The 11,046-nt window shown below is 57.4% G+C and overlaps 2 protein-coding genes across 2 annotated transcripts; one reads left to right on the forward strand and one right to left on the reverse strand.

Annotated features, from left to right (window-relative positions):
* Window positions 1–987: 987 nt before the first annotated feature.
* Window positions 988–6,167, forward strand: PTSG_05196 (uncharacterized protein; the record flags this gene model as incomplete). The annotated part of the gene is made up of 5 exons (XM_004993717.1): window positions 988–1,336; window positions 1,463–4,482; window positions 4,762–5,068; window positions 5,267–5,727; window positions 6,066–6,167. The coding sequence occupies 5 exons, from the start codon at window positions 988–990 to the stop codon at window positions 6,165–6,167; spliced, it is 4,239 nt and encodes a 1,412-aa protein (XP_004993774.1).
* Window positions 6,168–6,748: 581 nt separating this feature from the next.
* PTSG_05197 (heparan-alpha-glucosaminide N-acetyltransferase) lies at window positions 6,749–10,686 on the reverse strand (the record flags this gene model as incomplete). The annotated part of the gene is made up of 6 exons (XM_004993718.1): window positions 6,749–6,906; window positions 7,231–7,933; window positions 8,194–8,656; window positions 9,053–9,453; window positions 9,767–10,177; window positions 10,456–10,686. 6 exons carry the CDS (start codon window positions 10,684–10,686, stop codon window positions 6,749–6,751), a joined length of 2,367 nt encoding a protein of 788 aa, XP_004993775.1.
* Window positions 10,687–11,046: the final 360 nt, after the last annotated feature.

The following is an 11,046-nucleotide window of genomic DNA, read 5'->3' on the forward strand; positions in this document are numbered from 1 at the left end:
GTTGTGTGTGTGTGTGTGTGTGTGTGTGTGTGTGTGTGTGTGTGTGTGTGTGTGTGTGTGTGTGTGTGTGTGCACATGTGTGTGTGCACATGTGTGTGCGTGTAAAGCACACTCCCTGTGTCTTCGTCCCTCTGTTTTTTTCCCCTTGCTCGCTGTGTGATCATCTGTGTACACTGAGGAGTGAATCCCCACTGCATGTCTCAATCAGATGTTGTGCGGTGGTGGTTGTTCTTGCCCTGTGGTATGATTACAGCATTGTCCCTGTCCCGCTCTCGCTCCCGATCTCGGTCTCGCATCAAGTCGACAACGCTCACGACTTCTGCACCAGGCACAACGCCAAGCACCTCACACAGAGCACACACGACAGCCAGTACAGCATCCGCCTCGCCCCCGCCACACCCAGCAGCACCGGCACCACCACAGCCGGCGTCAACACCACCACCGACATCATCGTCACACTCGTCCTCATCGTCGCTGCTGTTGTCCTCGCCGGGTCCCAAGCGGAGTAAGTCCGCAATCACAACGCCAAAGGGCAAGTTGCCATCACCTGCAACTGCGCGTCGCGTTGGGCACCGGTCTGTTGTTCGGCGCACGCCACCGCCCACAGCAGCGCCCGCAACACCCACCACAGCAGCGCCTGTCGCCAGTGCAACGGGCAAGTGGGCGGGCCTGCTGTCGCTGACGAAGCGCACGTGCGACACGGACAGCCACGAAGCAACCAGCACACCACCACCACCACCACCACAACAACAACAACAACAACAACAACAACAACAACAACAACAACAACAACAACAACAACAACAACAACAACAACAGCAGCAGCAGCAGCAGCAGCAGCAGCAGCAGCAGCAGCAAGATGAGCGCCCAGCGTCGAGCCAGTGCAGTCCGCTGAGCCCCAGCAGTCGACTGAAGCGAACCATATCGGAGGCACCGTGCACACCAAGAAAAAAAGCGCAGCACACGAGCCAAGAAGTCGCGCAGGAGATGAAGGAGGCGAAACTCATGGCTAACGCCCAAGAAGAAGACGTAAGGTTAGCCACGCACACGGGTGGCAGTAGCCAGGTTGCGGACCAGGGCGACGCGAGTGGAGAACGTATTGGCGACACAGAAGCAACAGAAGCGCAGCAGTCCGTGCAGGGTGTGAAGCGTGTGCTCGCCACGAGTGGTGATGAAGGCAATGTCCACGAAGAAACACCACCAGTCGACGCGTCGGCAATCACGGCAACAGCAGGCAGCGGCACCAACGTGGACGACAATGCGGATGATGACGCGGATGATGATTTGGATGAAGCTGCCATTGCCATGATCATGGATCTCGACAACGATGATTATGGTGGTGGTGGTGGTGATGGTGATGATGATGATGATGATGATGATGATGATGATGGTGGTGGTGGTGGTGGTGGTGATGATGATGGTGTGAGGGATGCGGGCACCGATGCTTGCGTGAACGTCAAAGCTGTGAAGAAGACGCAGAAACGTGAAGATGATGCCAGTGCCTATGCTCGGATGCATGCTGCTGGTGACGACGATGATAATGATGATGATGAGGATGATGATGATGATGAGGATGACATGATCCCAACGCAAGATAGCATGGATGCGCTTCTCTGTCAAGTCGACATGGATGCGGCCATCCAGCAACAACAGCAGCAGAAGGAACAACAGCCACACCAGCACCAGACACACCAGCAACAGCAGCAGCCACCATCTGGCTACCACCTGCAAAGGTGCAAGGTGCTCGGCGTGGAAGGAGATTATCCTCAGAAACAGCTGACTCTGCTTGGAACATCGTCCCACATCAGCGGCCAGCACCTGACGTGCGTGCTGCTGGACGAATGGGCCCGTACCGACGTCAGCCCAGGCGATGTGGTAGAGGTGATTGGCCAATTTGACCGCAGTGGCACATGCTGCGTTTCCACCAAGGCCAACTTCCTCGTCGTCCATCCAGAGGTCCTCGTCGCCACAACCCGCGTCGCCACGAGCTTCCAGTGCCTGCGCAAGGCCGTGCTCAGCGAACACTTTCGCTCCTCAGACGTCACTGTCCCCGCCATGGCGTACGGAACCCTGCTGCATCTCGTGTTCCAGACAGCACTGCAGCGCCACGACTTCTCGCGCGAGTTTTTGCATGCATGCATTCGCGACACCCTGCGCACGGAGATGGAGCTGCTTTATGCTGTCGGCGTCAGCGAGGCCGAGGCCGAACGAGAACTGCACACATACACAGACGCGCTGCAGCTGTGGGCGCAGCGGTTTCTCCGCCGCGACCCAACCGAGCTCGTCAGCCTGGACGCGGTCAACAACCGCGTGCACCAGGACAGGGTGGCCATCAACGACCTGCGGGACATTGAGGAGGCGTGCTGGTCCCCGCGGTTTGGCCTCAAGGCGAGCATTGACGCGACCGTCGGTGTTGCCATCCACAGGCGCCACCCGCGCAAGCGCCACCACCACCACCACACACGCACCATGCACACATACACGCAGCCAACACCACAACAGCGACAGCAGCAGCAACAGGAGGAAAGACAAGGGCCATCACAGTGCGCTGGCTCGCAGTGGTTTGACAACGGCCGCCTCGGCCACATTGAATGCACCGTCTGCAAATCCGCACACCACCACACCGCCGCCAACAACAACGGCAACAACGGCAACAACCGCAATGGCGGCTGCGGCAATCGTCATGATGATAATGATGATGATGATGATGATAATGATGATGTGACGCGGCACGAGATGCTGATGCCGCTTGAGGTGAAGACGGGACGGGCGGTGACAAACGGCTCCTCGGACCACCGCGCACAGGTCATCCTCTATGCGCTGGTCATGAACGAGCTCGGGCACAACACGTCCGCGGGGCTGCTCTACTACATGAAGAGCGGCGAGATGTACGGCGTGCCGCTGCACCGCCCAGAGATTATTGCGCTGCTCGGCGCGCGAAATGCGCTGGCCGGGTACCTGAAGCGCGGTACCGAGTACCCGCCGGTACTCAGAAGCGAGAGCGCGTGCGGCCGCTGCTACCACATCAACTTGTGCACTGCTGTGCACGCGAGCGTGGAGGGCGGCACTGCAGACTCGTTTGGGCTCAAGGACGAGTTCAACGCGCGCACGAGCCACCTCAGCGCAACGGACACGGAGTACATGCGCACGTGGCTGGACCTCATCGCACACGAGGACGCCGTTGCTTCGGATGACGCGAGCCGGCTCTGGAACGTGCCCGCCCACGTGCTGGAGGAGCAGCACCTGTGCTTGCAGCGCCTGATCATGGTGGACATCCTGTCCTCCACCACAGGCACAGAGCGACAGCAACACCAACACCAGCAGGAGCAAGTACATGTGGAGGAGCAAAGGAGAACGGCCAGAGCGCAGGTGCCAGGCAATGGGCCTGCGGCTGCTACGACAGCCGCAAACAAGACGAGCACATCATCGTCGCCATCTTCAGCGCCTCCATCATCCTCGTCGTTTGTGTATGTGTTTGCACGCGTGGATGAGGCCGGGAAGCGCTGTGCAATGCCTGTGAGCCCGTTCCAAGTTGGCGATCATGTCGTGTTGAGCACACAGCGCCCGCGACACGCCGCTGTGCGCACGGGCCGGGTGGCCGGTGTGGACGCCACAGCCATCACCGTCGCCTTTGATCGCCCCGTCCGCCAGATTACGAGCAAGGCCGACCTCCGCACCAAGAACACAACCGCAACCGCCGCAAGTGCAAGTGCGAGTGAGCGTGAACGTGAACGTGCGGCCTCAGCAGCAACACAATCCCTAGCAGATGCCACTGCCACCCAGTCGGCAACATCTGCGGTTGTGTACCGGCTGGACCGCGACCCGTCCGTGTACACGGCGCGCTCGTACAGGGGCCATCTCTTCAGCCTGTTTGGCAGCAACCTTCCCGTCAAGGCGCAGCGGTACCAGCCACCGAGCCAGGCAACACAGCTGGCGACAGATGTGAAGGAGCGACGGCGCGCGCTGCTGGTGGGCCTGACGCCGCCCGCGTTTCGCGATGAGTTGCCCGATTTGGAAACCGCGGTCGTGGACAGGCTGTCCGCGTCGTTTGGGCTGAATGAGATTCAGCGTGAGGCCGTGCTGCGTGTGCTGTGTGCAGACGACTACTGCTTGATCCAGGGCATGCCAGGTACGGGCAAGACCACAACCATCGCCTGCCTTGTCTCTGTGATGGCGGAAATTGGCTTGTCCGTGCTGCTCACGGCGTACACGCACAGCGCCGTTGACAACGTGCTGCTGAAGGTTCACAAGACCCTTCGCGGACAGTTTCTCCGCTTGGGAGGCGTTGACCGCATCCACCCCTCCATTCGTGATCACTCCGCGGCGGCCGTGCGCCAGCGGTGCAGTAGCGTGGCCGAGCTCTCCTCTGCGTATCACTCTGTTTCAGTTGTTGCAACCACCTGTCTCGGCGTCAACCACGCCATTCTCGACCACAGGCAGTTTGACTACTGCATTGTTGACGAGGCTTCGCAAATCACCCAGGTATGTTGTGTGTATGCTCTGTGTGTGTGTGTGTGTGTGTGTGTGTGTGTGTGTGTGTGTGTGTGTGTGTGTGTATAATGTGCGCATATGCGTATGCGTGTGGTTGTTGTGAGTGTTGTGGCACGTTGTCCCTCCATCCGTGATCCGTGTGCAGAACGCTGTCTGCCAGCAGTGTTGGCTCACGATTCCACACCACCACCACCATGACCACCACCACCACCACCACCATGACCACATCACCTCCCCCCCCCCCAACTCCCAATTCCCCGGCGTGCCCAGACGGCGTGCTTGGGCCCCATTGCGCACGCCACCAAGTTTGTGCTGGTTGGCGACCACCTTCAGCTGCCGCCCCTTGTTCGATCGCAACGGGCGCGTGCAGGCGGGATGGACGTGAGCATGTTTAAGCGTTTGAGCAGCGCCAACCCGGCCGCCACCGTCGTGCTCTCCAAGCAGTACCGCATGTGTGCGGAGATTATGCGGCTGTCCAACGCCATCACGTACGAGAACAAGCTGACGTGCGGGGCGGATGTGGTGGCGACGCAGCGCCTCAACATCGACGTCACCCGGCTCTCCCTCCTCAGAGAAGGTGGTAGCAATGGTGGTGATGGTGGTGGTGACGATGGCGGTGATAAAGGGAATGATGATGGTGGTGGTGATGCAGACTTTGGTGACCGTCAGCTTGATGGTGACGATGGGAGTGTGGGTCGTGACACTGGGTCAGCTGCTGCTCAGGAGACCACCACCACCCCCACCACCACCACCACAATTGCCCAATTACCATCAGCATCAGCGCTGCTGTCGTCGCCGCGGTGGCTGGAGCACGCGGTGGACCCATCGCATCCAACCGTCTTCCTCGACACATCACGCCTCCCACAGGCGCGGGAGGAACGCGACGGAAAGGTGCTGCACAACCCGACAGAGGTCACACTCGTTGCCACGCTCTGCCGCGTGCTCGTGCACTCGCTTGGGCTGCCGGCAGAAGATGTGGGCGTGATTGTCCCCTATCGCGCACAGCTGCGCCGGGTGCAGACAGCTGTGCATCACCAGCACGGCCTGCGTGGGGTGGAATGCAACACGGTTGACCGGTACCAGGGGCGAGACAAGGCGTGTATTATCGTGTCGTTTGTTCGCTCTAACCCCGAAGGGCACGTGGGGGAACTGCTGCAGGACGAGCGACGCATCAACGTTGCGCTCACACGCGCAAAGGCAAAACTCATTCTCATTGGCTGCTCCTCCACCCTCATGGTCAGACCTGAGTCTCGTTTGTTTGTTTGTTTGTTTGTTTGTTTGTTTGTTTGTTTGTTTGTTTGTTTGTTTGTTTGTTTGTTTGTTTGTTTGTTTGTTTGTTTGTTTGTTTGTTTGTTTGTTTGTTTGTTTGTTTGTTTGTTTGTTTGTTTGTTTGTTTGTTTGTTTGCAAGTTCATGTGTTCAAGCGTTTCAAGCGTTTCAAGCGTTTCAAGCGTTGAGCTACTCTGCTTGGGTTTACACCCCAACGTACATGCCACCTGCAACTGGTTTGTTGCACTCACAGCCACCGCCCTTCCCTGCACCTCTTTTCCCCCTTATGTTCCTTTCTTCGTGCAGTCAAGTGTGACGCTTGCAGGTGTGATTCGTCTCGCAACAGACGGCAGCTGGATCGTGTCGCTCCCACACGACGCCATCACCCAATCCCACCTCGCACCGTGACCAAACCACATTTGTGTGTGTGTGTGTGTGTGTGTGTGTGTGTGTGTGTGTGTGTGTGTGTGTGTGTGTGTGTGTCTGTGTGTGTGTGTGTGTCTGTGTGTGTTGCTGCGAGGCTCAACACTCCAACATACGCCAATTCAACGCCTGTGCACCCGCTTCACTGCCCACAAAATGTCGCCATTTGTTTAGTTGGCCACGGTGTACTTGACCCGCCAGATATAAGCGAAGTCATAGCTCTCGTCACGTTCACACAGCACATGCAACCAGCACAAGCCACGTAACACCACGCGTCACAACCATCACAAGCCACGCTCACAGCTGCAATGAGTGATCACAAAGCACATCAACCAAGAAAACGGAAGACTAAAGAAAAACGACGACAACAACGCAAACAAAGCAACTCAAACAAAGCAACTCAAACAGAGCAACTCAAACAGAGCAACTCAAACAAAGCAACGCAAACAAGGCAACGCAAACAAAGTAACTCAAACAAAGCAACACAACACACATACACAAATACACAAATACACAAATACACACGCACGCACACACGCACACATACATACAAACAGCCTCCTAGATCAAATCTTGACAAAAAAGTCAATCTTGAAGCAGTAGTAGCAGATGAGGATGAGGATGGAGACGGCACACACGTTCATGAACATGAGCTTGCCGTGCGTCACGCCATCCGTCCATGCCCACGAGAACGGAAAGTACTCCTGGAACGTCTCATGGAACACTGGTGGTGGGCAAGCGCATGTGTGTGTGCGTGCGCGTGCGGGAGCAGGGGGGGGGGGTTGTTGTGGATTGCATTTGAATGAGGGAAGGCGGAGCGTGGCGGTGTCACAACACATCACAAGAATGCCAACTCCTCTTCACACATCCACACATCCACGCATCCACGCGTCCACGCATCCACACAAGCAAACAACACACACACGCACACACGCACACACGCATCCACGCATCAACACACAAGCAAACATACACGCAGCGCATACAACACACACACAACAACAACAAATGCACACAAGCAAACACACAACACCTAATGCACACGGACCGTAGATGAAGATGGAGTTGAGACCGACATATCGGAAGGGGGCGCCGTCCCACACGCGCCAGATGTCAATGAGCCAATAAAACGCCGTGAGGGAGATGAAGCCAAACCCGCTCATGAGAAGCACAAAGCTGAGGCTCCACAGGTTCTTGCTGACGGGGATCACGCCATCATTCTTGCTGCCGCCGCACAGGCCCGTGGCAATGGCGCAGCACAGCACCCCCCACGCCAGCCAGCGGACGCTGCGAGCGCGCGCCGCCTTGTAGTGCACGATGATCTTGCCGGACTGAAGGCCAAGGTAGCAGATGAGGATGGAGGTGAGGGAGCCTAGGATGCCCTCGGGGTCATATGCGCCCGTCTGGTATGTCTCCTGGCTCGTTGGCGATCCGTAGATGTGCTTCCATGACAGCAGCCACCTGTCCACGTGCCCCGCAGCTCCGCCCTCGCAGCAGAAGGTGCCGTTCACACAGGACCCATTCGCCGGTGCAAACTGTCCAAATTCGGCAAGCGCGCCGCCAGGCCCAATGTAGCCTGTCGGGCAGCCTGGCACGGGGAGGAGGAAGGTGATGCACGTGTGAATGACGACGAGGACGATGATGGCAATCCACTCGCCGACGTACGGGGCGACGTCAGGGAGGTGGCGCAGCATGCCGCAGCCGCCGGGATCGAGGTCGCTCGCCGGGTTGCGCACGGTCGGCGTGAGGCGCTGGTGACAAATGGCCGTGACGGTGGTGATTGTAGTGTTGGTGGTGGTGATGGTGATTGTGGTGGCAAGACGAGTGTGAGCAAAGAGGAAAGTAGAGACGTCGCAATGCACACACAGACACAGACACACAGACACAGACACGCACACGCACACGCACACACACATACACACACACAGACTCAGACACACACAGACTCAGACACACACAGACTCAGACACACACACACAGAGACTCAGACATACACACACAGGAAGCGTACCCTGATGAGCGGAGTGACCTCGTCGACGTTGCGGAGGAGAGAGACGGCCTTTGGCACAAATATGATCACCAGCGCAACAACAAGATAGGCGATGGCAAAGCGCTGCAGTACGCCCGGCACACGCGCAAAGCGCAGGTCGTGCACCACGTTGATGAAGATGACGCCAATGCCAAAGAGGAGGAGGGTGCGGCGGGCAACCTTGTACAGGATGGTGCGGAGTGGGGTGTGGCGCTTGAAGAGCGAGTTGAAGGTGATGGCCATGGACGTGCCCATGATCCAGATGAACCACGGAAACACGAGATCCGCCACCGTCAGGCCGTTCCACACGCTGTGATCGAAGAAGTTGTAGTCGCCGCCGCCGTAGTTGACGAAGATCATGATGGTGAGCGCCATGCCACGGAACGAGTCCAGCGACTGCAGGCGCGTCTTGGAGCGCTTCGGGTTACCAATGGCGTGCGTGCTGCTGGCAGCCTGGGCGGCTGCTGCTGCATCCGCGTTGCTGGCAAGTGACAATGGTGATCGCCAAGTGATGGGATGCATGTAGATTGCGTGCGGGTGAGATGGCAACATGTCAGCATGCAACGTCAGCAACGACAGGAGACACGACCCACCGCAAAGTGAAGATGACACGTGATGAAGTGAAGCACACAGTCGCGTGCATACGCACATGTACTCATGTACACGCATATGCACAAACACGTACACACACACATGTACACACATGAACACACACACACGTACACACACATGTACACACGCACACACACACACACATGCACACACACGTACACGCACACATGTGTACGCATGTGCGCATGTACTCGTATACTCACGCACGTGCAACCTGCAGCGGTCTCACCTCAGCAAGGGATCGCGGGTGTATTTCTGCGTGTTGAGCAGGAGCATCTGCTCGTCCTTCTGCTCCATGAGCATGGTGTGCGGATACAGCGCGCGCGCAACGCGGGGGCAGCAGTTCTGGGGCGCGTACCACAGCACAAAGAGGCCCACAATGATGCCGAGGGCAATGAAGACCGGGCGGACATCCGGTCCGTGATCGGCATCGCCCCGAACGTCGCGCACAATCTGCAGATGTGGTTGGGCGCTGTCGGCGCTGTCGCCTGCAGCTGTTGACGACACGATGAGAGTGTAGAAGCCGCGCTCGCCAAAGTGGTATGTCTGGTTGTTGTAGCCGACGCACGCGCAGGTGTTGTTCACGGTTGGCGTGCAGCCGGGTGTGGGGGTGCAGTTGGCCACACTCAGCTGCAAGGCGCAGCACGATTCATCGAAGGGAAGGCATCATGTGCATACGTGCGTGTGTGTGTGTGTGTGTGTGTGTGCGTGCGTGCGTGCATATGTGTGTGTGTGTGCGTGCGTGCATTTGTGTGTGTGTGCGTGTACGTGTGAAGGAGAGGGATGTGAGATGGAGATGGAATCCATGACTGCGCCGTGCACAGTGTGGGCATGGGAAAGGCAGATGGTGGCGAGCAGTGCAAAGGATCGATACAACGACAGAGTGGTCTGCTAACATGCCGCGTACGCTCACAGAGATATCACACTCCATAATGATGCACACCTCCTGTGGAAAGTTGGTTTGGACCGTCAGATACGGGGTGGCGGACATGAAGGGCCCAGCCTCGGCGAGCACAGTGTCGATGCAGCGGTGGCAGTTGGTGTTGCGTGTGAGCACGCGCAAGGGCGGGGCCTGCTCCTCATCGGTTTTTGACAGCGAGAGGACGCGGACATAGGCGTAGTTGAGCAGGTGTTTGTCGTAGGAAGGCTCCGTGGAGATGAAGTCTGCATCCGATGGCATGTCGTACCACAGCGTGAACCGGGACACGCCTTTTGCAGCCAGGTCCTCTGTGCGGTTGAAGAGGAGGTGGGATCTGTCTTTTGTGTCGACCGCCTGCACAAAGAAAGCGCCCTGGAACAGGGCTGGGTCTGTGGCATAGTTGGAGCAGCCTTGCGCCAGGATCCCTGAAAACAACTGTTCGTGTTGTGTGTGTGTGTGTATGTGTGTGTGTGTGTGTGTGTGTGTGTGTGTGTGTGTGTGTGTGTGTGTGTGTGTGTACAAGTGAGTGAGTGAGTGAGCGTGTGCGTAAGTACGTCAAGTGACTTTGTGTCACGAGAACATTTGTGATGTGATCTCAGACATGAATCGCACCATGTATGTGACATGTCACGTACACATGCATCTTTGCTGATGAAGGGCATCCAGCACACACACACACACACACACACATGCAGATTAGGTGCATGTCTCACCTTGAACTGGTGGCCGCTCTGGATGGAGATCAGGGTGACGTCAACCGTCAAAGTGGTGGTGTGGTTCTTGACACCACCGTTCAAGAAGCACATGCGAAAGATGAGGTTGGATTGACTGGTTGCTGGTGGTTGTTGCACAGCATTGGCGCCATCACCAGCAACAACCGCCACACCACCGCACAGCGCTACGCTGAATGCAGCGAGCAGCAACAAGGCCGCTGCACTCTGCATCGGGCTTGTGTGCGTGTGTGTGCGTGTGTGTGTGTGTGTGTGTGTGTGTGTGTGTGTGTGTGTGTGTGTGTGTGTGTGTGTGTGTGTGTGTGTGTGTGTGTGTGTTTGTTGTTCCGTGTGCCCGCCACCACACACTCTTTCTTTCTTTTGATATTGGGTGCGACTGAATTCAGGGCTTGGAGCGATGTCGTGAGTATTTGCCATGATTTCTATCAATTTGCCGTTTGAAAGCTTAATCGTGCATCGCACCTTTCAGAGGGGCAAAACGGCAAAACATCGGCGCGAGCGCAGAGCGAATGCTTGCAAGCAACCAGGGCCGTGCCTTTGCGACGCGCTCCACCTGCACGAGCACACAGAGAC

The sequence above is a fragment of the Salpingoeca rosetta genome, assembly GCF_000188695.1.
Source record: "Salpingoeca rosetta unplaced genomic scaffold supercont1.12, whole genome shotgun sequence".
NCBI classification, from domain to species: domain Eukaryota; class Choanoflagellata; order Craspedida; family Salpingoecidae; genus Salpingoeca; species Salpingoeca rosetta.